This window comes from Dendrobates tinctorius, unplaced genomic scaffold (genome assembly GCF_039654945.1).
Source record: "Dendrobates tinctorius isolate UK_male_01 unplaced genomic scaffold, ASM3965494v1 ptg000033l, whole genome shotgun sequence".
Taxonomy (NCBI): domain Eukaryota; kingdom Metazoa; phylum Chordata; class Amphibia; order Anura; family Dendrobatidae; genus Dendrobates; species Dendrobates tinctorius.
In genome coordinates this window covers 5,818,597-5,846,461 of record NW_027361701.1, presented here as the reverse complement: position 1 = coordinate 5,846,461, position 27,865 = coordinate 5,818,597, and the positions used below count along the sequence as shown (strand labels likewise).

The window sequence follows — 27,865 nt, the reverse complement described above, 5'->3', positions numbered from 1 at the left end:
CCGTCTCTTCCTTGCCAGTGAAAGCTTTCCTTCCTAGCTCCTTGGAGACACTGTGATGAATTGGAGATTGTATTTGCTACTGGCGATTCCTGTGTGTTATTTTTGGGTGCAAGCTTTCCTCATTGTTCTATTCCCAATTGGTTGGTACATTCCTATCCATCCCTATATATTTCTCTACCTTTGGTGACTGTTTGTAGCCTTGTCTGTCTTACTTGTTGATACACTACCATTTCTGTCCCAGGCCTCCTGGGGGAGGGGGAGGGGACAGCTTAGGCAATAACAGGAGAATAGTAAGGCTGGTGTCTCAAACCTCCTCACCTTTAGAGGTAGCTTTGGGAACAGGGCTAGTTAGGCCCCAGTCCTAAGAACTGTTCAGGGCCCCTTTTCCTAATCACAAGCAATCACATGGATGTTTGTACATTTCCTAATACATAAGTGTTGCAGGTTCTTCTCCTGTACTTTTTAATGCAGCTTTCCTCACAGACTGCTCTCCTGCCCATTCAATGGTTGCTAGTGGAGGAGCATGTGACCTGTCTGTACAATGGCTGCTGAAGGAGGAGCATGTGACTTGTCCATAACATGGCTGATAATGGAGGAGTATGTCCATACAATGGCTGCTGGAGGAGGGGCATGTGACCAGACCTGTCCATCAGCTGCCTCCAACTGAAAGCTGGTATCTCATGTTAAGGGTTTTTTCCATGTTCCCAAAGCATCTGAGAAAATTAATATAAAGTGGCCAACACCTTTAAGAAGTTAAGAAAACTTATCAGTACATAGGGTGTTGGACTTATTTTGATATTTGAATATAGATTTGATATTTGAAGAGGTGTTTAAGGTTGGAAGTTCACTTTCAAATGTAACCTAACTTTGTCCAAAACAAATAGATTCAGCTCACCTTTTTTTATTTATCACGTTGGAGGCAGTTCTTTGCTGAAGGTGCTAGGAAATGTCACAAGCTGACATAAGTACAGAGGATCCAAATATTCCAGCACATCTTCTTACTTAAAAATAGAATCTTTATTGAGAAATCTTCATTAAAAATCATGTTGGCATTATGCGTAAGACTCTGTCGAGTCGAAACACGTAAATGCCTGTCTTCACCATGGTTTTTTAACCTGTATCCTGCTTTTGGATTTTTAATAAAGATTTCTCAATAAAGATTCTATTTTTAAGTAAGAAGATGTGCTGGAATATTTGGATCCTTTATAACCTAACTTTGGCATGATATTTAGTAATTCCTTAAATTCCCTGTAGATTGGTGGGGGTTAGTGTACTGAGACCCTTATCAATCACTCATAAAACCCCCACTCAGTAGTGGACAGCTGAGGAGGGTGAAACACACAGCGTCTGCCTGAGTATGTGTAGAGATTCAATTCAGATTCTGCGTCCTGAGCTGTGCACATCTAAGTGGGGTTTTGGACAATTGTTGGGGGTCTCAGGATCCAGACTCCACCGATCCACAATGAATTATAGGACTACAAAATATAAGTAAAGAATTAGTAAGGTTTAGTTAGTTACTGTGAAGTTCTGAATATTCTGTAAGGTTCAATACTCACCCTCAGCGCTAATGTTGCATCGAATCGTGGAACTGAAGATGGTGAACTTCTTCCAGAATCTTGGGCTGGTGAAAGAAAAAAACACACTAATTGTAATGTCAGCGGCCATAGTTTTTTACTAATGTTGATTTGAACAGTCTCAGGAAAGCATACATGGCTGATATTAACGTTCCACGTATTTACCAATGTGACAATTACAACAGATACTCCAAAATGTAGTAAAAAGGCTCCTGGAGAACAAAAAGGCTTTTTAGTTGTCCGGCCACTCCCAGTTACTTACATTTTTCTTCTAATAGGTGTGTTCTGTACGTATTTAACTATACTATGTTCAGTATATATATAATTATAAAATTTACTGCAGGAAAAAAAGGGACTTCCATATTATTTATAATTTTACTGTACGGTACTTTATTTTAACTTCCACTATGATGATAACTCTCATAACATTGTAAAAGTTGGATTTTCATTATAATTCCCATGAACAGGTTAATGTTAACATTACAAAACTCACTCCGGTGGGTTAAATATTTGTATTAAATTCTTGTATTCAAAAATAAGTTGTATTTTAGTTGTGCCCAAATACTGAGCTGTAAAATCAGGCAAATGAAGGTTTGCACTGGCTGTAGTGCTGCTCCACATTCTAAAGACGGCCATACATATAGAGAAAATTCAGCTCAGCAGCTGTGGAATAAATGCTCTTCTGATGAATGATCAGAATGCGTCACAGACAAATATTTTAGTGCATATTCACAGTAACAGGTGATCAAACTTTACTCTTATCCACTTAAGAACATAGCAGTACTTAATTTCAATAACTATGGCAGTAATAAAGTATAATATATAAATAAATTTTTAGTCAAACCTTCTGGGTAGATCCCAAAAGAGCTTTTATAGTACAAAATTCTCAGAAAGTTAAAAAAGTTAAGGCTGGCTGTGGGAGCATAATACATAGGGTATATGTTGGAATATGTTTGGTGCAACAACTCCATTCCTGTCTAAGTGTTTAGTTTCTAGATTTGTATACTGTTTATAAAATTAAAAAAAACTCCCAGAGGCTCACACAGGGAGTGCATGTGACTGTGTTTCCTGTTTTTTCTGTGTCTGTGTATGAGAGAAGCAGCTTGCTGTAGATGATGCACAGATAGACACTCTATCACAAAATCTATGCTAAAGGTATAGCACAGAAAAAACAGAGTAAAAAAATAGTCAATCATAAAAAAAGATTTTATTGAAAACATATTAAAATAACACACATAAGGAAGGTGCAAGATAAGCAAAACAGAAAGACATGGGACTCAACCTGATTATTATGTTGCAATCAGTTCAAAAACCATATATGCCATCTACTATAGCCCTAAAACCCATATTGTTTTAAAAAAAATCCAGAGAGGTGCAGTATCTAGCATTGGTCAATCTTCAATCACCAGTTTTCAATCATATATGGGTTTTGGGGTATTATAGTGAGGCGAGGGGCATTAATATAGAAAAAAGTGGGAATAGTTATTAAATAGGGAAATGTCAACACTTATTGCCTCATTGAGCATTTTTTGTAGTGCTGAGGCAAGTTAAGTCGCTTTATATTTGCTATTTGCACATGTCACTAAAAAAAAGGTTTTTTTATATATAAAAAAATTAATATATAAAAAATTATACTCAACAATATATATGCATTTGTATAAAAAAATTTAGAAAATGTTTTTAATAAAATATTCTCCATAGGCACTATTTTTTTTACAGCACTTGATATAATGGCTAGTAGAATTGCCAGCATTAGTGTCACCTATTATGCACTTATTATATATATGTATTCACTTTTTATGCCCTTTTAATAATTGGCAGATTTATAAATAAATAATAATAATAAGTATAATAATAATAATAATTTTTTAATATAAGTGTCACTTATTATATTTAAATACTTATATTTAAATACGCAGTCACTTTATTGTTCCCCTTTTTCACCATTCATTACATATAGTGTTCTCACTTGGTATCTCAGAGCTCACTTCACTATTCCTTTGTGATGTTGAGCGGATGCGTGGGTTAATGCGCGCTCTTGACATGACGTGCGCGGTCTTACATGCTGGGGCCACACATTCCCATCATGTGACTAATATGGGGAATGGGGTGATCCATTGTGACCGCGCCTGCATGTCTCTCTTTACTTAGAGCGGCGTTTTACCATGTAAGCAGCAGTAATGAATCAAGAGCAGAAAAAACATTAACCCCTTCCCGACCAGTGACACAGTGTATGTGTCATGAAAGTCAGTGCCAATCCAACCAATGACGCATATGCTGTGTCATGAATTCATACCCCCTGCGGGTTGGGTGACCGGGGTCAATGAAAGGTCACCGGACCCGCAGGAACAGGAGGCTTTGTACTTCACCCCAGGAGAAGTGGCTTTGCCTCCCCCCATGGCTACGATCGCTCTGATTGGCTGATAAAAGTGAAACAGCCAAAATGAAATTTCTTGAAATATTACAATCCAGCCATGGCTGATGCTGCAGCATCGGACATGGCTGGAGACAGCGATCAGACCCCCCCACGGCTGACGGGGGGCGATCTGCCCCCACCACCGAATAACGGCAGCGATCTGCCGCTGCAGTTATTATCTGCTCCCCCTACCCTGCCCTCCACTGCCCCCTGCCTTCTGATCACTGTCTCCTCCCTTTTGATCACTATGATAAAAACTCACAGTGATCAAATTAAAAAGTAGTAAATCACCGCCCCCTTATCACCCCCATAGGTAGGGACAAATAATAAAATAAAGAAAATATTTTTATTTTTCCATTAGGGTTAGAATTAGGGTTGGAATTAGGGTTAAGATTAGGGTTAGAGGTGTGTTGGGGTTAAGGTTGGGATTAGGGTTAGGCTTGTGTTTAGGGTTGTGGTTAGGGTTTTGGTTAGGGTTAGGGGTGTTAGATTTGAGGGCTTGCCACTATTTAGACACATCAGGGGGTCTCCAAACATGAGATGGCGCCACCATTGATTCCAGCCAATTTTGCACTCAAAAAGTCAAACAGTGCTCACTCACTTCCGAGCTCTCCCATGCGCCCAAACAGTGGTTTACCCCAACATATGGGATATTAGCGCACTCAGGACAAACTGGACAACAACTTTTGGGGTCGAATTTCTCCTACCCTTGGAAAATAAAAAAATTGGGGGCTAAAAAATCATTTTTTGAGGAAAAAAATAGATTTTTTATTTTCACGGCTCTGCATTATAAACTTCTGTGAAGCACTTGGGGGTTCAAAGTGCTCACCACACATCTAGATAAGTTCCTTGGGGGGGTCTAATTTCCAAAATGGGGTCACTTGTGGGGGAGCTCCAATGTTTAGGCACACAGGGGCTCTCCAAACGCGACATGGCAACCGCTAAATATTCCAGGATATTTTCCATTCAAAAAGTCAAATGGAGCTCCTTCCCTTCTGAGCCCTGCCATGCACCCAAACAGAGGTTTACGACCAGATATGAGGTATCGGTGTACTCAGGGGAAATTACCCATGACATTTTAGGATCCATTTTATCCTGTTGCACATGTGAAAATGAAAAAATTGATGCAAAAAAAATTTTTGTTGGAAAAATTAAAATGTCTATTTTTTCCTTCCATGTTGCTTTAGTTCCTGTGAAGCACCTGAAGGGTTAATAATCTTCTTGAATGTAGTTTTGAGTAGCTTGAGGGGTGCAGTTTTTAGAATGGTGTCACTTTTGGGTATTTTCTGCCATATAGATCCCTTAAAGTGACTTCAAATGTGAGGTGGTCCCTAAAAAAAAATGGTTTTGTAAAATGTTGCAAAAATGAGAAATCACTGGTCAACTTTTAACCCGTATAACTTCCTAATAAAAAATTTTTTTTTTTCCAAAATTGTGCTGATGTAAAGTAGACATGTGGGAAATGTTATTTAGCAACTATTTTGTGTCACATAACTCTCTGGTGTAACAGAATAAAATTTCAAAATTTGAAAATTGCAAAATTTTCAACATTTTTGACAAATTTCCGATTTTTTTACAAATAAACACAAAAATTATCGACCTAAATTTACCACTAACATGAAGCTCAATATGTCATGAAAAAACAGTCTCAGAATTGCTAGGATCCATTGAAACGTTCCAGAGTTATTACCTCATAAAAGGACATTGGTCAGAATTGAAAAAAATTGCCTGGTCATTAAGGTCAAAATAGGCTTCGTCATGAAGGGGTTAAAGACACAAGATTTCCCTAAATATAAGAGCAATCTAAGAGAAACTTGTGAATACTTTGTCTGTAAAAATCCTGGCCACCTTAAAGCAGACTGCAGAATTTGGAACGCAAGAATGAATCAGCTTAAAAAGCAGAACAGTCATCAAAGGGTTAAAACAGCTGTAAAGGAAGATTAATAAAGATGTAATAAAGCTGCATTTAATAGCAGTACAGGCCCATCTGCAAAGCACATATGGTGTATAGATTTTGGTGCAAGCTGCCATATGACAAATAACAAGGATTTCTTCATCGACCTTAATGAAAGCAAGTCAGAAAAGGTCATCTTAGCTAATGGTCTCTATATGACTTCAGAAGGAGCAGGAGACGGCTACTTCCATTGTCGTTTCCTCAGCACAAAGCAGAAAGATCCCAATAAAGGATGTTCTCTATGTATCCAGCCTTGAAAGCAATCTTCTATCAGTAAAAAGCTTACGCAAAAGGGGAAGGTAGTTACTTTTACAGATAACAGCTACATCATCTCAAAGAAGGGTCACACTCTTGCAGAAGGAAAAATCCAAGATAAACTTTATCAGCTAAAATATAAAGAAAGAGTGTACAGTGCTAGACAAGATCTACATAAGAACTGTATCCATGTATGGCACAGATGTCTTGGGCACAGAGTTCCAGAAGCAGTAAGGAAGTTAGCTCAACTTGCAAATGGTATTGAAATCAACCAGTGTAGTCAAATGATGAAGTGCACTAGTTGTCTTAAAGGGAAAATGTCCAGAAAATCCTTTCCTAAAATAAGCACCACTAGATCTGCACAGCCACTGGATCTGATACATACAGATGTATGTGGTCCAATGAGTGTTCAAACTGCTAGCAAGAAGAGATATTTTATCACATTTATTAATGACTACTCCAGATATACAGTCGCCTACCTGCTTCACAGTAAGGATGAAGATCCACCGAAAGTTGAAGAATATCTTGCTGTAGTGTTTAAAACATTTGGAAGAATGCCTAAAGCACTGCATGCAGATAATGGAACCAAATATACAAGTGGTATGGTTCAAATAATTTTGAAAAAGAATGGAACCGTGTTCCAGACTACCATTCCATACAACCCGAACAAAATGGCTTTGCAGAGAGAAAGAACCATACTCTCTGTGAAAGTGGAAGACGTATGTTGTTTGATGCAAATCTACCTACAACGTATTAGGAAGAAGACATGATGACAGCTTGTTATCTTCAAAAAAGAGTGCCAGGTAAAGCCACAAATAAAACTCCATATGAGCTATGGAACTGCAAGAAGCCTAACCTGAAGAACCTCAGGATATTTGGAATCAAAACTTTTATGTATGTTCCCAAAGAAAAATGATCCAAGCGGGAATCACACACAAAGCAAGGAGTCCTGGTGGGCTATAGTGAAACTCAAAAGGGATACAAAATCCTGCACTTAGAAACCAACACAGTAACAATCAGCAGAGATGTAGTGATTGATGAAAACTCTGTATCGCTCAAATTCCATGAAGTTACACCAGTTATTCAACCTAAGAAGCAAGAACAAGAATCTCAGTCATCAAACCCAGATGCCGAAAAGGAAAACACTAAACTGTGGATAAGTTCTGAAGCCACCAAGGAAGACACAGAAGAACCAAGTTAATCTCCAGTCAGGAGATCAGAAAGGCCAAACAAAGGTATTCCAGCTAGACACCTTTCTTATATGGCCAGAACACTTCCTAAACCAGTTTGGAATGTCAGAAGCCAAGGGTGCGTCAACACCAATGGATCCGTCTTACTTAAAGTTGGAAGGAGAAGAAGATCTGCTACCCAGCAATGAGAGTTACAGACAAGCAGTGGGGGTGCTTCTGTGCATAGCAACCACAAATCGTCTGGATATCACAGCCACAGTCGGAATTCTCTGTCAACAGTATCACAGCCTGAAGCATTTTGGACTGCACAGTCATAGACCTCAAAAGGTCATGGTAACTCATGTTCACTGACAAAGCACCAAATATGGGCATGTGAGCATCCTACCTGAAGAGTCACTTTTTTTGCGTCATGACATGGAGGAGGGATGACACCAGATAGCACTGTGTGCAGAAGACAAATTGATGGAGGCAGCGTTATGCTGTATTTCGATAGGAATCCCTGACTCCTGCCATTCATGTGAATCATACTTTAATACCTAGCACCTAGCTAAATATTGTTAAAGGACAAGAATATCAAGATGGCATCCCTACATTACATATTGGCAGTGGCCTCTTTCAGCAGGATATTGCACTGTATCACACTTCAAAAATTGTTCAATAAATGTTTAAGGAACCTCCAAAAACATTTGTTCAAAGGGAATCTGCCAGCAGGATCAACCCTCCTAAACCTTCTATATGAACATGTAGGTCATAGGAAGCTGAATAACACTATACCTCGGTATCATAGATTTGATGTCTTATTCGAGAGAAATACAGGTTTTTCTTATACATAAACGACCTCTTCCAGGCTTCACGGCAGATGGTGCCTAGAGATAATTCTGCCTCCTGAGCTTATTTTACATGAAGGGGAGTTTACCAGTATGATGTCTAAGGCCTCTTTCACACTTCAGTTTTTTACAATCAGTCACAATCCGCCAGGTTTTGAAAAAAACGGATCCTCAATTTTCTTTTGAGGATCCGTTTTTTTCTCCATTGACTTTCATTAATGGCGGATTGTGACGAATTGCTGTCCGTTGCATCTGTTTTTTTTGAGGATCCGCCAAAAGTTGCTGTCCGTCACCATCCTCAAAGATTTCAAAACGGAGCTTGCAATGTTTTTTTTTCTGGCGGATCCTCCAGACACTCATTTAACCCCAAATTCTTGCTGGGTGCCGGACAAAAAAAAAAAATTCTCTCTCTCTCTCTCTCTCTCTCCTTTTCCAGGCTGCGATTCCTTTAAAATTCTTCATTTTGCGGATCCGTCAGAAAAATGGATGGGTGGCATCCGTTGTCATCAGTTCTAAAACGGATCCAGCATCCGTCCTTTTGGCGGATTTTGACTGATGCAAAAAACTGAAGTGTGAAAGAGGCCTAATGGCCACTTCTCTGCTCTCCTGATACCTTACACATCTGCAGGTTCCTCTCAGCCTTCATCTCACAGGCAGCCAAGGCTGCAATACGGCAAAGCTGTGAGAGCTGCAAAAAATGCATTTGTAAGGATACAATGTTCATTTCTCCCGTACTGGGCTAGCTAAATGTCTCACACTGGTAACACCACCTTTTATTATAATAAGCTTCGGAAGCAGATCCTCATTCAGATCAGTGTCCAGCCCTAAATCCTTCCTATGACCTGCATGCTCATATAGACATCTTAGGGGGTTGATTCTACTGACAGATTCCCTTTAAGGAACATGAGAAAGAGTTCAAGGCATTAACTTGGCCTGAAAATTCCCTAGATCTTGATTAAATTGAGGATCTGTGGGATATGCTAGAAAAACAAGTCTGAATCATGAAGGTTCTGCCTTGCAACATATAGGACTTAATGGATCACTGTTAATGTCGTAGGAGTCAGATACCACCACACCCTATGAGGTCTCCTGGAGTTCATGCCTTAAGGGCTCAGAGCAGTTGTGCTGACATGAGGGTAGCCTTCACAATTAAATGCAGGTTGCTTAAATTTTATGGCTGCTTGGTTTATACTGTTTATCATGGATAATAGAAATGTATTTATAATTTGTGAACATGTCACTTTGTGACCGTCACTGTATACAATACGAGACTTTGTGATGTTTTATCCTAAGTACCACCTTGCTAACAGGGTCTTTTCTTTGGCCAAATTGAACTATACAAACTAAAAGTTCTGATACTCAACATTTATGACAAGTTTCTTCGAAGCAGCAACACTATAGAACAAAAGACGTTTCCATCTTTATTCTTAGCTGCATCAGGCGTTGGGTATTTTGTGGGTGCATGACTCAACCCGAACCAGAGACAATAGCTATTTATACCACATACCTCAGGGACTGACACACCCCTGCACTTTTAATGTCACACCTGCCCTTTTACTGTAAATATATATTTGTAAAAAAACAAGTTGTGTAGCCATTCATTTTGAAATTAGGCTTGAGAAATATGAAAATCAATAGCAATGACATCAAAACTTAGTCTATACTTCCCCGAGTTTGAAGTATTTTCCCACTCAACATTCCTCTGCTAATAACTTTAAGTATTTATTTACTAAAACTCAGACAGGTATTTCCAGCTGGTGCCAACCATACTGCCTCCCCTTTACCAAGAGCACGCTCCTCCATCTTTTAGGGTGAGTTCCCACAGTGCAAAAACAAGTACGTATTCGCTTGCTGAAATTCTACTCCGTTTACAATGCCAGCAAAGAATAAGAGATTTTAAGGAATCTTGTGCACATGCTGCGAAACATATCCGCAGTGTAAACTGGCAGCAGCTGTGTGTTTGAGGTACCAGCCATGCCAATTTATGATGCAGGTATACTGTAGGTGTGAGTTTCGCCCTTGGCTGCACAAACAGTGAAATGTGCTGCTCCCTAGAAACTTTTTCGCAATGATTTCGCAATGGGTATCACTGCGAAACCTCAATAATTAAAACTAATATATTCACAATGGAAAAGTGTTTATAAAGGGTAAATTCAGTCAAAATAATCTAATAAATTATAGATACTTATGAGAAGATCATAACACCGAATTTCTTAATAAAAAAAAAGCAAAACTTAAAGGGCCCCCTTCATTAAAGAAGCACTCCCATTAAGGTTTTTATCCTCTTACAATATTGCAGTCATCATATTACATGGTAATGTGTATTTACAATTGCTCTACTCAGCTAATTCTTCTGTTTTCCATTAGGTCTATGACATCACAGGATTAAAAACAGAATAGCTCAATCCTTCTAAGCTCTATGTCATGATTAGAACTACAATTCTAAATCACTGCAAAGTCCCTGGCAGGAGAAAGGAGTGGAGAAGCTGGGTCAGGAGTTGAAGTGGAGCTGGGCTGCCAAGGACTTTGCAGTGATGTAGAATTGTAGTTCCAATAATGACTCATGCAAGGAATATAGACTTTCTGGTTCTACATAAAGCTTAGAAGGATTGAACTAGCCTGTTTTTAATCATATGATGTCATAGACCTATGGAAAACAGAATTAACTGGGTACAAGGACAAAATGAGCAAAAGTACATATTGCCATATAATATGATGATTGCAATATATTAAGAGGATAAAAACTTTGTTGGGAGTGCTTCTTTAAGACTGGCATTATACACAATGGTATGGGATGTGGTGGAGTAGTTTTTGCACCTAATTCATCATGCCACTTAATAAATTAGGCACATTTTACAAGTGCTGTGCACCTCAGTTAGAGATTTCTAGTGAATTTTACAGCACTAAAGTATTATAAATTTTGATGATAAATCAGAATGGCTGGCTTAGCTTTCACCTTGTCCTCACAGCTCAGCACAATTTCCCTCACATATGACTCTTAAATACTTTGGTATACAGAAGAGTTCATGGCTAACTAACTCAAAGACTGCAAAATGCCTAAGTCCTGTGGCTGCAAAACATCAGTTGTTTCTTTACTGCTGAAGGTTTTCCCCACTTGTGTTAACACATCTAAATGTTCCAGACAAGCAAACGGTCAAAACTTCTGCTTTTATAAAGGTGGTTATACTTTTTCTCTCAGAGCTGTGTAAAAGAAGATGAGCTGTGATTGGTTGTTATGATCAACAGTTTTCCTTGCAACAAATCACTAAGCATCTTTCATTTCACCAGAGCTGTTTTGGTTGCTATGAGCAACAGTTTTCCCTCTCCAGAAAACACCTCAGCAGACACTGACATGGTGGAAGAAATCTAGCATTCCCGGAAATATAAGCTCACAGCCATTGTCTGCCCCCAAAAAGGAGCAGAGAGCGCATGACAGAAATGAATCACCCCTTCCATGCCCGTATACCTATCACACATCCTCCATCCCATAGGCATATCTTCCCTCTTAAAGGGATCATTGGTATGGAAGTTAGGGCAAATCCCTCAGCGCTCTGATACTGACCCCAGGCTTCTATTAAAGGGATCATTGGTATGGAAGTCAGGGCAAATACATCCAGCGCTCTGATGCTGACCCCAGGCCTCTCTTAAAGGGATCATTGGAATGGAAGTCAGGGCAAATCCATCCAGCGCTCTGATGCTGACCCCAGGCCTCTCTTAAAGGGATCATTGGTATGGAAGTCAGGGCAAATCCATCCAGCATTTTGGTACTGACTCCAGGCCTCTCTTAAAGGGATCTCCGGTATGGAAGTCAGGGCAAATCCCTCAGCGCTCTGATTCTGACCCCAGGCTTCTATTAAAGGGATACTCAGTATGGAAGTCAGGGCAATTGCCTTCAAATGCTCTGGTACTGACCCCAGGCTCTCTTAAAGGGATCTCCTGTATGGAAGTTAGGGCAAATCCCTCAGCACTCTGAATCTGACCCCAGGATTCTATTAATGGGATCATTGGTATGCAAGTCTGCGCAAATCCACTCAACGCTCTGGTTCTGATTCCAGGCCTCTCTTAAAGGGATCTACGGTATGGAAGTTAGGGCAATTCCACTCAGTGCTCTGGTTCTGACCCCAGGCCTCTCTTAAAGGGATCCCCAGTATGGAAGTGAGGGCAAATCCACTCTGCGCTTTGGTACTGATCCCATGCCTCTCTTAAAGGGATCTCCGGTATGGAAGTTAGGGTAAATCCTTCAGCGCTCTGATTCTCACCCCAGGCTTCTATTAAAGGGATCATTGGTATGGAAGTCGGAAAATCCACTCAGTGCTCTGTTTCTGACCCCAGGCCCCTCTTACAGGGATCTTCGGTATGGAAGTTAGGGTAAATTCCTCAGCACTCTGATTCTCACCCCAGGCTGACGGGATGATGTGGGATATTAGGGGTAGTAGTCCGGTGGCTCTGTCTGACGGGACAATGTGGGATATTATGGGTAGTAGTCTGGTGGCTCTGGCTGATGGGATGATGTGGGATATTAGTAGTCCGGTGGCTCTGGCTGACGGGACGATGTGGGATATTAGTAGTCCAGTGGCTCTGGCTGACGGGACAATGTGGGATATTAGGGGTAGTAGTCCGGTGGCTCTGGCTGACGGGACGATGTGGGATATTAGGGATAGTAGTCCGGTGGCTCTGGCTGACGGGATGATGTGGGATATTAGTAGTCCGGTGGCTCTGGCTGGCGGGATGATGTGGGATATTAGGGGTAGTAGTCTGGTGGCTCTAGCTGACGTGACGATGTGGAATATTAGGGGTAGTAGTCCAGAAGCTCTGGCTGACGGGATGATGTGGGATATTAGGGGTAGTAGTCTGGTGGCTCTGGCTGATGGGACGAAGTGGGATATTAGGGGTAGTAGTCCAGTAGCTCTGGCTGACGGGATGATGTGGGATATTAGGGGTAGTTGTTGTGAGTTCATTCTCACCAGTTGTGAGTTCCCCTTCTGGACTCCCTCTGGTGGGGACGGGAGGTGGTGGGCTGGTTTGATCGGTGGAGATCTGCCACCTAAGAATGAGGATGACGATTGGATCTCAGGATTCTCAGATTGGATTTAAGACAGCCGACGCCCTATTCAGTTGCTGGTGATCCCTTCTGGCTTGTCAGCTCTTGGTTTTCAGCTCTGTTCCAGTCATCTAAAGCTAAGTTTTTCTGCTAATGTTCACACTTGATTTTGTTGGTCTATTCAGTTTTTCGTGTGGTCTGCCAGCCCCGGCTGGGGGCTGAGCTGAATTTCCACTCTTATTTATCAGTATTTTGCCAATTGGCTTTTTGTCCCTTATTAGTTCGGTCTCTTTTTGCTCTGTCTCAGAATATTTCAGAGTGCTGATATAGTGGGAGAAGTCTAGTGACTTCAGGGTTAATTTTGCTATCAGAAGTGTTGGACATTATTTTTGTAGGGTTTTTTGCAGGTTGCAGATAGTGTCTTCCCTTTCCTTTCCTGTCTAGTTAGTTTGGGCCCCATCATTTGCTCAGCTTATTTTCCTGCCTGTGTTTGTGCCTTCATTTTGTTTCACCGTCAATACATGTGTGGGGGCTATCTATTCCTTTGGGGTCTGCTCTGGGGCAGTTAGTTTTCTCTTTTCTTGCTTTAGGCTTATGCAGTCCTCCAGCCGTGACAAGGTGTCTAGGTTCATCGTAGGCATGCTCCACGGCTACTGCTAGTTGTGTGGTAAGATAAGGGATCTGCAATCTGCATAGTTACCAATCACTCTGGTTTTCTGTGGCTTAGCTTGTTTGCTTTTTTCTCCACGGTGACCCATTCATAGCAGAATCACCAGCCATACCGCAGATTCTAGGGTACTCAAAAGCAGGAAAGAATTGTAAAAAAAAAAAAAAAAAGTGTCAGAATTTTTTTTTTATATGTATATTTTTTCCTCTTTTTCTCTGGGGCCGTAGGAAGATTTTTTCTTTTTTTAGAATGCAGATTAAGCAATTGTCTGATCGTGTGGAGCAGCTCACTGCTGAAGTGCGGGGAATTTCCACCTATCTCGCTCATTCACATGCTGCTGAACCAAGGATCCCTACTCTTGATGTGTTTTTTGGGGATCGGTCTAAATTTTTGAAATTTAAGAATAATTGTAAATTATTTCTTGCCTTGAAGCCTAATTCATCGGGGAGCTCTGCACAGCAGGTTAAAATTGTCCTCTCTTTGCTGCGCGGCGATCCCCAGGATTGGGCGCTTTCTTTGATACCTGAAGATCCTATTCTGACTAATGTGGATGCATTTTTTCAAGCCTTGGGGTTGTTGTATGATGAACCTAATGCTATTGATCAAGCTGAGAAAGCCCTATTGGCATTGAACCAGGGTCAGGATTCTGCTGAGTTATACTGTCAAAAATTCCAAAAGTGGGCGGTCCTTACTACCTGGAATGATGGTGCCTTGGCAGCTCTCTTTCGGAAGGGTTTGTCAGAAACCGTAAAAGATACTATGGTGGGATTTCCTGTTCCCTCTGGTCTTGACGATTCTATGTCATTAGCCATTCAAATTGATCGGCGTTTACGTGAACGCAAAACTACACGAGAGGAGTTGCCACCTTTTGGACAAATGTCTGAACCTATGCAATGTGATAGAGTTTTGTCTAGGGCGCTACGTCAGGAGTTTAGAAGGCGTAATAAGCTGTGTTTTTTCTGTGGAGACGTCTCTCATATTATTTCTGTCTGCCCAAAACGAGAGAAACGTTTTGCACACGTTTGCACAGGAGCAGCGTTGAATCTGATGGATTTGGACTTTGCTAAACGTTGTGGTTTTTCCATGACGCCTATGCGGATGCCTATTCTTTTGAGGGCTATTGATGCTACTCCTTTGGCGGAGAATAAACCTCAGTTTTGGACCCAGGTGATGATGCGGGTTGCCCCTGACCACCAAGAAAATTGTAAATTTTTAGTGCTGCATAATTTGCATGATACTATTTTTCTGGGTTTTCCTTGGTTGCAAACTCATAATCCAGTTTTGGATTGGAAATCTGGGTCTGTGGTGAGTTGGGGTTGTCAGTGTGTTCTTAGGGACGCTCCTGTTTTATCTAACTCTCCTCAGTCTCATGATATTCCTGATTATCTAGCCGATTTTTCTGATGTATTTAGTGAGAGCAAGTCTGCGTCTTTGCCTCCTCATAGGAGTTATGACTGTGCAATTGAGTTGATGCCTGGGTGTAAATTTCCCAAGGGTCGGCTTTCCAACTTATCAGTACCCGAACATGATGCTATGCGATCCTATATTAAGGAGTCATTGGAAAAGGGTCATATTAGACCATCCTCGTCAGCTTTAGGTGCTGGGGTTTTTTTTGTGGCCAAGAAAGATGGTTCATTAAGACCGTGTATTAATTATCGTTCCCTTAACAAGATGACGGTTAAATATCAGTACCCGTTACCTCTGATGTCTGATTTATTCTCCAGAGTTGAGTGCCTGCTGGTTTACTAAGCTTGACCTCAGGGGGGCGTATAATCTTATTCGCATCAAGCACGGGGATGAATGGAAGACGGCGTTTAATACTCCGGAGGGACATTTTGAGTACCTGGTGATGCCTTTTGGGCTCACTAATGCCCCTTCTGTCTTCCAGTCCTTTATGAATGATATTTTCCGTGACTTTGTGGATAAGTTTTTGATCATCTATCTGGATGATATTTTGATCTTTTCCAGGGATTGGGATTCTCATGTGGAACACGTCCGGACTGTGTTCCGGATTTTGAGAGAGAATTCCCTGTTTGTTAAGGGATCTTAATGCCTCTTTCGTGTACAGAGGATTTCATTTTTGGGATTTATCTAATCTCCATCGACTATTGAAATGGACCCGGCCAAGGTACAGGCCATTTATGATTGGGTTCAGCCTACTTCTTTGAAGGCCCTCCAGAAGTTTTTGGGTTTTGCTAATTTCTATCGTAAATTTATAGGTAATTTTTCTGGTATTGTCAAACCATTGACTGATCTGACCAAGAAGGGCGCTGATGTGCTGAATTGGTCTCCTGAGGCTATCTCAGCATTTCAGGAGCTTAAGCAGAGATTTACTTCAGCTCCAGTTTTATGGCAACCTGATGTCTCACTTCCATTTCAGGTGGAGGTAGATGCTTCTGAGATTGGTGCAGGAGCTGTTTTGTCCCAAAAAGACCCTGTGACCTCTAAGATGAAACCCTGTGCCTTCTTTTCTCGAAAGTTCTCCCCATCTGAATGCAACTATGACTTGGGGAATCGGGAATTGTTGGCCATGAAGTGGGCATTTGAGAAGTGGAGACATTGGTTGGAGGGAGCTAGACATCAAGTTGTGATCCTCACCGATCACAAGAATTTGATTTATCTGGAGTCGGCCAAACGTTTGAATCCTAGACAGGCTGGATGGGCCTTGTTTTTCACACGTTTTAATTTTGTATTCTCTTTTCTTCCGGGCACTTTCTTCCAGATGCCCTTTCTAGGAGTTTCTTTGCCGATTCTCTTAGTGTGACCGAGCCTACTACCATCCTAGGTGAGGTGGTAGTTCTTTCTGCCATTTTGCCCGATTTGAGACGCGCCCTGGAGGAATTTCAGGAGGATAAACCTGAGTGTTGCCCTATGGGAAAATTGTATGTTCCTGACCAGTGGAGAAAGAGAGTGATGTCTGAAATTCATTGCTCCGCATTGGCTGGTCATCCAGGTATTTTTGGTACCAGAGATTTGGTGAGTCGGTCTTTTGGGTGGCCTGCCTTATCTCGTGACGTCAGGAATTTTGTACAGTCCTGTGGGACTTGTTCTCAGTCTAAACCCTATTCTCGTTCTAGTAGGTTGCTGATGCCCTTGCCAGCGCCCAAGAGGCCATGGACCCATATCTCAATGGATTTTATTTCTGATCTTACTGTCTCTCAGAGAATGACTGTTATCTGGGTGATTTGTGATAGATTTTCGAAGATGGTCCATCTTGTACCACTCCCAAAGTTGCCATCTTCTGCTGAGTTGGTGCCCTTGTTTTTACAACAGGTGGTTCAGTTACATGGGATTCCTGAGAACATTGTGTCCGACAGAGGAATCCAGTTTGTTTCCAGATTCTGGAAAGCCTTTTGTTCCAATCTGGGAGTTCAGTTATCCTTCTCCTCCACGTTTCATCCCCAGACCAATGGACAGACTGAGAGAACAAACCAGACCTTGGAGTCTTATTTGAGATGCTTTATATCTGCTGATCAGGATGATTGGGTCTCATTTTTGCCTTTGGCCGAATTCGCGCTGAACAATAGAGCTAGTTCTGCCACTTTGATGTGACCCTTTCTCTGTAATTTTGGGTTTCATCCTCGGTTCTCTTCAGGGCAAGTGGAGTCTTCGTCCTGCCCAGGTGTGGACACTGTGGTTAAGAGAATGCAGTGGATATGGAACCAAGTGGTGGATAAGTTGTCACTTTCTCAGGAAAAGGCCCAACGATTTTCCAACCGGCATACGACCATTGGTCCCCGGTTTAAAGTGGGTGATATGGTTTGGTTGTCGTCTAAGAATATTTCTATGAAGGTTGCATCTCCTAAATTTAAGCCAAGATTTATTGGTCCTTATAAGATTTTGGAAATTCTTAATCCTGTTTCGTTTCGATTGGCTCTTCCAGTTATGGTCAAGATCCATAACGTATTTCACAAATCTCTGTTGAAGAGGTTTGTTGAGCCAGTGGTTCCTTTGGCAGCACCTCCTGACCCTGTGTTGGTTGAAGGCAATGTGGAATATGAGGTAGAGAAAATATTGGATTCTTGTTTGGTTAGACGGAGACTCCAGTATTTGGTCAAATGGAAGGGTTATGGTCAGGAGGATAATTCTTGGGTCTCTGCCTCCGATATTCATGCCAATAGATTGGTTTGTGCTTTTCACCGGGCCCATCCTGATCAGCCTGGTGGCGTGCATGAGGGTTCGGTGACCCCTCCTCAAGGGGGGGTACTTTTGTGAGTTCATTCTCACCAGTTGTCAGTTCCCCTTCTGGACTCCCTCTGGTGGTGACGGGAGGTGGTGCGGCTGGTTTGATTGGTGGAGATCTGCCACCTGAGAATGAGGATGACGATTGGATCTCAGGATTCTCAGATTGGATTTAAGACAGCCAATGCCCTATTCAGTTGCTGGTGATTCCTTTTGGCTTGTCAGCTCTTGGTTTTCAGCTCTGTTCCAGTCATCTAAAGCTAAGTTTTTTTGCTAATGTTCACACTTGATTTTGTTGGTCTATTCAGTTTTTCGTGTGGTCTGCCAGCCCCGGCTGGGGGCTGAGCTGAATTTCCACTCTTATTTATCAGCATTTTGCCAATTGGCTTTTTGTCCCTTATTAGTTCGGTCTCTTTTTGCTCTGTCTCAGAATATTTCAGAGTGCTAATATAGTGGGAGAAGTCTAGTGACTTCAGGGTTAATTTTGCTATCAGAAGTGTTGGACATTATTTTTGTAGGGTTTTTTGCAGGTTGCAGATAGTGTCTTCCCTTTCCTTTCCTGTCTAGTTAGTTTGGGCCCCATCATTTGCTCAGCCTATTTTCCTGCCTGTGTTTGTGCCTTCATCTTGTTTCACCGTCAATACATGTGTGGGGGCTATCTATTCCTTTGGGGTCTGCTCTGGGGCAGTTAGTTTTCCCTTTTCTTGCTTTAGGCTTATGTAGTCCTCCGGCCGTGACGAGGCGTCTAGGTTCATCGTAGGCATGCTCTACGGCTACTGCTAGTTGTGTGGTAAGATCAGGGATCTGCAATCTGCATAGTTACCAACCACTCTGGTTTTCTGTGGCTTAGCTTGTTTGCTTTTTTCTTCACGGTGACCCATTCATAACAGGTAGTAGTCTGGTGGCTCTGGCTGATGGGACGATGTGGGGATATTAGGGGTAATAGTCCAGTAGCTCTGGCTGATGGGATGATGTGGGATATTAGGGGTAGTAGTCCGGTGGCTCTGGCTGACGGGACGATGTGGGATATTAGGGGTAGTAGTCTGGTGGCTCTGGCTGACGGGATGATGTGGGATATTAGGGCTAGTAGTCTGGTGGCTCTGACGGGACGATGTGGGATATTAGGGGTAGTAGTCTGGTGGCTCTGGCTGACGTGATGATGTGGGATATTAGGGGTAGAAGTCCAGTAGCTCTGGCTGACGGGATGATGTGGGATATTATAGCGAATGTGGCTATGCAGAGTGGGCGGGGCTATACACTCAGCTTTATATATATATAGATAGATATAATCATTATAATTTGTTATAACTAACCGTAGTTAGTTACTATGCCCGGACAGCGCCGGGCTCTTCAGCTAGTATTAGATATTACATAAAATGTACTTTGTAGTTTTATGAGGTTATTTTTTCTAACAGTTGGTAAAGGACCTTTTACAAATGAACATCATTTTGGAGCAACCTTCCAAAGACATAGAATTATTCTTACATATAAATGTATACTTTTTTTGTAGTTATGATTAATTTTAAGATCGCTTGTCTTTTATTACTTTCCTATTTCTCCCATGGGAGGATATACTGTTAAAAAACAATCACTTTAAGGTTGTAAAAGATTTGATAAATGACAAAAAGCAATGTGTCCCTGAAATCGCACCATGCCTGCTTTGCACAATGATTGGACACTTTGGCTTAATGATCCGATACTATACACATTTTTTGTAAAAAAGGCCTGTGCGTACACCCATTTTAATGTATTGGCTCCACATACAACTCAATTTTGTTCACTTTCCTGCTCTCACATTATTGTCAAGGTAATCATAATTAAAGAGAAAATCTATCTACAACATTGCACCTCAGCATCAGGTAATGTAAAAATATAAAGAAATGAAAGTATTATTATCCAAAACCTAGAAAAAACAATAATCTCCTTAGCGCTAGAAAATAGCTCATATCTATGTGTAAACTTACCTTGGGATATATCATCTTGACAGAATACTCGATTGTCCACTCCGACAGTTTGCCGCAGAAGATGTGGTTGTGACTGGTTACACGGTTTGGTACAATTTGATTGTTGTCGTGTCATCAAACAAAGCTCGGGGACCATGTACATAATGAGGAAAACCCATCCATTGGCAACTAAAGCAATGGCTCTCACGGGGTCATCCCACTGAGGATTAGTTCCTAAAGATATATTCCCTCTTAACAACATAGAAATCCAAGCTACCCAAATGCCAATTGAGAAAAACATTGTTACATAAATATGGACACTGTGTCGTTTCCAGTACGTACAAAGTCCACACATAGCTATCATTGATATGAGAAAAGTGACAGCCATCAATGCCAAAACATAGATAAGTATAAGCACAAAGTCAAGGTTACGTGCCGGAAGATTTGCCGTGTCCGGATTGCATTGATTCATATTTCTTCCCAGATAGATTGCTACATACAGAATAGCTATAATAATTTGTACAAGTGACAGGGAAATGAGTGTGATCAGCATCACCCACCATGACATACCCAGTCCACCCCTAACCAGTCTCACTAATTTACTAGCGTGCACTAAAAGGCAAGAAAAACAGATGGCAAATAGCACTCCAAAAAGAAAGAAACGCGTTGGGCAAGTCTGTGCGTTAAGTTTGATGATGAAGGCAAATGTAAGACCGAAGATTCCAAGCGTGCCGATAAGAAAGATGAACTGAATAGGCACCAAAGCCCGTTTGGCATTGTCACAAATTCTTGGCACCATAATAAGAAGTGCTAGCATGAGAGCGATAGTGAACAGAACTCCTGCTGCAGCCAGCGTTTCCAGCACAATGCCCCATGCATCCTGTGCACTGCACAAAAATATATAGTCGCTATCAACATTGCAAGACATCTTGTTTTACGCCTGTACCAGGTCTGCCAGAGACTGTCAAGAAAAAAAGAAATGTTATAATTAGTAAAAACATGAAAACTTTACCGCTAAACAAAATACCTATATTTATGCTACTGTATGTAGGATTCAGAAGTCATAAAACAAATAATAACACAGTGTTTAGGATACACGCATTGAAGTCATTGTCTTAGTACAGACATTGGTATGATGTCCCCACTGGAGACAGCATGGTCAGCTCATGGGAATCAATAACTAACCTTGTGGCCATCAGGAGAAAGCCATGAGACCCAACAAAGGATATAGTGGCACAGGACTACTCATGGTCTTCCCATGTTATTATCTAGCTCCCTGCGGGGTATCCTAGAGGAACGTACCTCCACTAATCAGATATCGGTGCCATATTACCGCTATGTGCCACCAAAGTCTGTGCTAATACAACATGTTAAGCAAAAAGCGCTAAAGTCATGATCTAGATACATTTATATCATGGGACGATGCATAAGCTGGGTAGGCACTACACAGCCAATATCTTCCTGTAACAGCAGTGACCAAAGTTTGCTCTAATCACTGCTGCTTAACCACCTAATGATGCTGTCCATCACTGATACTCGCATGTAAATGGTGCAATTGCTCATGCACCGGTTCCCACAGCCCCCCATACAACATGATTATTGGGTGCAGATAGGAGGGGAACCATGGATGTCATCTTACTCTCCCTATAAAGCCAGGCAAGTAGCTGGGCTTCATAGGAGAATATCAGTTTGCCTATATACTCCAATATACCAGTATTACAATATATAGAACAAGAGATCAAGAAGGTACAAGTCCTCTAAATAGATTAAAAGTAATAGAAAACATTTTTTTTCAATTTTTTCAACTGTTAATTTTCAGAAATAGTTCTTTACAAACAAAAATAAAGTATACTACAGTCATTATGGAAAAATGTTTAATATATATACTTGTATTGTTTAAGATTATTGCTCTTGTTTTTTATTATGTATACCCCTTCTCACATTTAAAGCGCCATGGAATAAATGGCGCTATAATAATAATAATTATATATACTGTGTATGTATATATATATATACAGTATATACATACACAGTATACTGTATATAATTATTATTATTATATATATATATATATATATAAAGAAAAATCAATAACAAAGAACAAAATATCACCTCATCTATAAAAGTCCAGTCTATCAAAGTATAACATTAGTTAGCCTAAATGGTGAATAACAAAGACAAAAAAATGGAAATTAGATATTGTTGTTTTTAATTTGTAGCACCTCCATAAGAAATGCTATTAAAGTATCGTATGTTCCCAAAATGGTATTGATAAAAATGTGAAGCCCTCACCTAGCTACACAGAAAAAAAATTAAGGGCGAGACAATTTTTTTTCTTTTTACAAATGTCCTTACTTTAATAATAGAAAAAAATATTTACTTGTCCATCAAAAAAAATTGAAGATAAAATGAAAAATGTTAAATTGATAATAAAAAAAATCTAAAAGAACAAATAAAGTTATAATTGATGGAAGAAGGGCAAGAAAAAAAATGCAAAGATGAAGAATCGCTTGTTCAGGAAAGAGTAATATAAATAGTAAATAAGCAGAATTAAAGGAAACATATTCTTAAAAAAATAACTAAAATATTTTTGGAGTAGCCTAATAAATAAAAGTCACCAGATTTGCAAAAATTAAAACAGTTCCAAAACTGACCCCACGGGTAACTGTGACCTGAGGATATTCCACTGACAATTATGTGATTATAATCAGATTGTTTTCTTTATCACTGAACCAGTTGTGACTAGTGTTGAGCATTCCGATACTGCAAATATCGGGTATCAGCCGATATTCGCGGTATCGGAATTCCGATACTGAGTTCCGATACTTTTTGCATATCGAATACCGGAATCGGAAGTTCCCATAATGCTATGAGCCAGTTTGATTTTGATTCAGCCAATGAGGAATCCTAAGAAGTGTGAGCACATCCTGTTAGGCATGTAGGCATGTTAACTAATGGCATGGCTGTGATTGGCTGCTGAAATGATGTCATGATGCACTATAAAAGCCGCCTCCGCCATTTTGGGTTCACTCTGCTGTGAATTCAGTTAGGGAAAGGACGCTGCTTTTCTGACTCTGAGGGACAGTTAGAGATAGCGATTTGCTATATTGTGCTTTACCAAGGCTACTTTAGCAACCGCTGTGTGAAGCTTTCTTTTGCCTTGCAGCCCTGTTCACAGCTGTCTGCAAGGTCTGTGTGTGTGAGTGCAGCTCACGTTGTAGTGTGTTCTGCAGCCACCTCTGGTTGTAGTCCGCTCAGCATGCGTCACTGCCTCATACATATATATATATTTTTTTTATTGCTGCTCATTTTTCCTGATTTCTCCTATTAGTGTGCTTCCATCCGTATCCATCTACATTGGTTGCAAACACTATATAGGAGTAGATAGCGGAGCCTTTCTGCAGCCTTTCAGTGCTAGTGCACAGTTCTCTGCACTGTTCACGGCTGTCTGTGAGGTCTCTGTGTGTGAGTGCAGCTCCCACTGTAGTGTGTCCTGCACCACCTCTGGTTGTAGTACGCTCAGCGTGCGTCACAGCCTCATACATTGTCCTTTTTTGCTGTAGTGCTGCTTATTGTTCCTGAACTTCTCCTATTAGTGTGCTTCCATCCGTATCCAGCTAGATTGGTTGCAAACACTATATAGGAGAAGATAGAGGAGCCTTTATGCTGGCTTGTGCCCTGCAGCCCCAGCCAGATTGGTATTAGCCTATTTTTTGGAGCCTCTTCTATTGCATTGTAGGTTACCTTCCTGCATTGTAATAGTTCCAAAAAGTTTGTGACCTTTCACATCTTTGGTCACATTCTTTTTGTTTTTTTGAAAAAAAAACACGTAAATAAAGTTCACCAAACACTCCACTTTACAGTTGTGTAGGCCACATTAGCTCATATTAAAGTGTAGTCCACACTTTCTAAAATTAGTGTTTCTTATACCTGTTAGCAGCTGTTCAGGAATAAGCACACTAAGCCCTTAATACTTTTCTGCCTATCTTTATCAGTCTACCAAGATGAAGAAGGCAGGAAGTAAGGCACGTGGTCGTGGTCGTGGAGTTTCAGCAGGGAGAGGAAGTGGGGATTCTGTGCCTGCTGAGGGCACCAGTGATTCCCCGAATGGCCAAGACAGGAGGGAGAGGGAGGGGGCAGACTTGGTTGCCTGTAGCCTCCACTTCGGCACCCATTAGGAGCATTCCTCTTCCAAATGCAAGCTGTGTAATCAGAAAGTCAAAAGAGGGAAAAGTGTCAGCAACCTCAATACCACAAATATGTGCAGACCAAGCACAGGGTGGAGTTACAAAGACACACAGAAGACGTAGGCCAACCTACAGCACCACCTACCACCTCTTCAGCTCGTGTTGCAGCCTTTTTCCTCCAGCTCACACACAGCTGATTCGGCTTCCTCACAGGATCGCCATGGAAGAACCTCTGGCACTGTTGTACAGAGACCCAGTGAAATTACACCCACAGCACCACGCTCCCTGTCATCCTTACACTCCCAGGCCACTCTACAGCCATCGGTAGCACAGGCATGGGAGAAAAGGCGGCCATACTCGGCAAACCATCCCCGAGCACAGGCTCTGAATGCTGGCATTGCAAAACTACTGTCCCTTGAAATGTTGTCATTCAGGCTGGTGGAGACTGACACCTTCCGTAACTTCATGGCATTGGCAGTCCCACAATACAACGTGCCCAGCCGCTTTTATTTCAGCAGGCAAGCCGTCCCTGCCCTGCAAAAGCATGTGGAGGGAAAAATTAAACATGCGCTACTAAACGCCGTCAGTAGCAAGGTCCACCTGACCACCGATGCGTGGACCAGTAACCATGGACAGGGACGATACCTTTCCCTCACTGCCCATTGGGTCAATGTTGTGGAGCCGGGTACAGATCTGGAGAGTGGCGCTGTACGTTTTCTGCCAACTCCAAGGATTGTAGGAATGCAGTCTGTACACATTGACTCCTCCTCATAGTCCAGTTCTTCTTCATCAGCACTGCAGGAGCCATCACGGTCTACCTCCACATGGACCCGTGAATGCTTACCTGTTACGACCGATATGAGCACAGCCATGGCCAAACGTCAACAGGCGGTACTGAAATTAATTTCTTTGGGGAATCAAAGCCACACAGCGCAGGAGCTCTGGAATGCCTTCAAGCAGGAGAGTGACGTATGGTTTGTGCCAGCGAATCTCCAGCCAGGCTTGGTAGTGTTTGACAATGGCTGAAATCTGGTGGCAGCTCTGGGCCTAGGCAACCTCACTCACATCCCATGTCTAGCACATGTGCTCAACTTGGTCGTGCAGAGTTTTTTGAGGGACTATCCGGATCTTGATGCACTGCTGCACAAGGTCCGCATAGAGTGCGCTCACTTGCGGCGTTTCAGCATGGCAAGATCGCGCATTGCAGCTCTGCAGCGCCGATTCCACCTTCCGGAACATCGCATCATATGTGACCTACCCACCAGGTGGAATTCAACGTTACATATGTTGGAGCGGTTGTGTGAGCAGCAGGCAGCAGTAATGGAGGACCAGCTGCATCAGGCGCAAACAAGTCGCACTGCGCGCCGTTCACACTTCACCACCACTGAGTGGGCCTCTATGAAGGACATCTGCCTCGTTTTGCGTGCCTTCGATGATTCCACGCAGATGGAGAGTGCAGATGATGCACTAGTCAGCATGACTATCCCCCTTATCTGCCTACTTCAAAAAACACTGCAAGCACTAAGGGAGGAGGTTTTGGAAGAGGTTGAGGATGAGGAGTCACAAATGCCATCTGCTTCTGGACAGTCTGCGCAACGTGGTTCCTCACAAATGCCTAGGCAGGGGACACTTTGTGAGGAGGATGAGGAGGAGTCAATGGAGGAGGAAGACATCTCTCCAGAGGAGGGAGGTACACAATGCTCTAGTAGTCAGTATGTAGAGCGAGGGTGGGGTGATGCAGAGCAGGCAGAGATGACTCCTCAAGCAGGGGACAGCGTTTATTGGCCAGTTGGGAGTCTGCAGCACATGGCTGATTTCATGCTGCAGTGCCTGAGAAACGACCGCCGCATCGCCCATATTCTCAACACGGCTGATTATTGGGTGTACACCCTCATAGATCCTTGCTACCGGGACAACTTACAAAGCCTCATAACACCATTGAGCCGGGAGCGTAAAATGTGGGAGTACCAAGACACACTGGTGCATTCCATCATGTTTTCCATTCCACCCGAGAGCAGTGCTGCTATTGCTTTACAAAGCAGCTCTGTGCGTCGAGGCCGTGGAGGAAGATCTGCACAAAGAGGGAGCAGAAGCAGCGCCTCAGCACAAGGCAAGACCAGTATGGCCTAAATGTGGCAAAGTTTTGTGTGCCCGTCACAAATGTCTACACCATCACAGACGGCTCCAGTCAGCAGGAGGCAACGTTTCCGTCAAATGGTGACAGACTACATGTCTTGCCCTCTCAGTGTACTCCCAGACAGCTATTCCCCCTTTGAGTTTTGGGTCTCTAAGCTGGATACATGGCCAGAGCTTAGCCAGTATGCATTGGAGGTGCTGGCTTGCCCTGCTGCTAGTGTATTATCGGAACGCGTCTTTAGTGCCGCAGGTGGTGTACTTACAGACCGTCGCATGCGACTATCCTCCGATATTGTTGACCGGCTTACTTTTCTGAAAATGAACAAGGCCTGGATCTTGCCGGAATTTGCCAGTCCTCTTCCAGATTAAATAATTGGTTGGCAACAGTATCCAGGTCTCCCATTGTGTTCATGTTTCTACCACCTGAACTGTAATCCCTGGGCTCCAACACCGCCAGTTGATGCTCAGAAGTGCCGTCTGCATAAAAAAATACTAGCTCCTGTGTTATTGGGGTTCAGTAACGCCAGCTGCTCTCCTGCTGTGTGTCCAGCAATGTCTGCTGCTCCCTCCACTTTCACCCAACATCAGATGTTAAACTTGCTCAAATTAGGCCTCAGCTTACACCATGATTGACCCTGGGCTCCAACACTGCCAGTTGCTGCTCAGAAGTGCCGTCTGCACAGAGAAAAACACTAGCTCCTGTGTTAGTGGGGTTCAGAAACGCCAGCTGCTCCCCTGCTGTGTGTCCGGCAATGTCTCCTGCTCCCTCCACATTCACCCAACATCAGATAGTAAACTTGCTCCAATTAGGCCTCAGCCTACACCATGATTGACCCTGGGCTCCAACACCTCCAGTTGCTTCTCAGAAGTGCCTTCTGCACAGTCAACATAGGCTCCAGTGTTATTGTGGTTCAGTAATGTCAGCTGTTCCCCAGCTGTGTGTCCGGCAATGTTTCCTGCTCTGTCCATATTCACACTACTACTGATTTTAAACTTGCTCCAATTAGGCCTCTGCCTCCACTATGTTTGCACTATTGACCCTGGGCTCCAACACCGCCAGTTGCTGCTCAGAAGTGCCGTCTGCACAGTCAACATAGGCTCCAGTATTATTGGGGTTCAGTAATGTCAGCTGCTCCCCAGCTGTGTGTCCGGCAATGTCTCCTGCTCTGTCCACATTCACACTACTACTGATTTTAAATTTGCTCCAATTAGGCCTCTGCCTCCACTATGTTTGTACTATTGACCCTGGGCTCCAACACCGCCAGCTGGTTCCTGGCAGTGTCTTTGGCAAGAGTACTCCCTCCTGCCCAGCCTGGTACCAGCACGACAGCTGTTTCTGGGTAGTGTCAACGTCACTTTGCCTCCAAAACTTTGTCCTGTCGTGTTGCGGTCGGGTTAGCCGACTCTATGGTGCCTGCAGTTTAGGTGGTTCCTATGTGGGCTGCGAGATCTGGCAATAAAGGCTGGTTCCGTAGTGCCAATAGGACAAGCAA

At 42.4% G+C, this 27,865-nt stretch overlaps 1 protein-coding gene across 1 annotated transcript in view; it reads right to left on the bottom strand.

The window, feature by feature from the left end:
* The window catches only part of LOC141087452 (retinoic acid-induced protein 3-like), a 144,746-nt gene that overhangs the window by 34,294 nt on the left and 82,587 nt on the right, over positions 1-27,865 (bottom strand). Inside the window, exons 2-3 of the mRNA XM_073572980.1 lie at positions 20,071-21,010; positions 1,557-1,621 (exon numbers count right to left, since the gene is read on the bottom strand). Of these exons, the coding sequence (XP_073429081.1) occupies positions 1,557-1,621; positions 20,071-20,977 (972 nt within the window). The 5' untranslated portion in view covers positions 20,978-21,010. The remainder of the gene's footprint in view (positions 1-1,556; positions 1,622-20,070; positions 21,011-27,865) is intronic.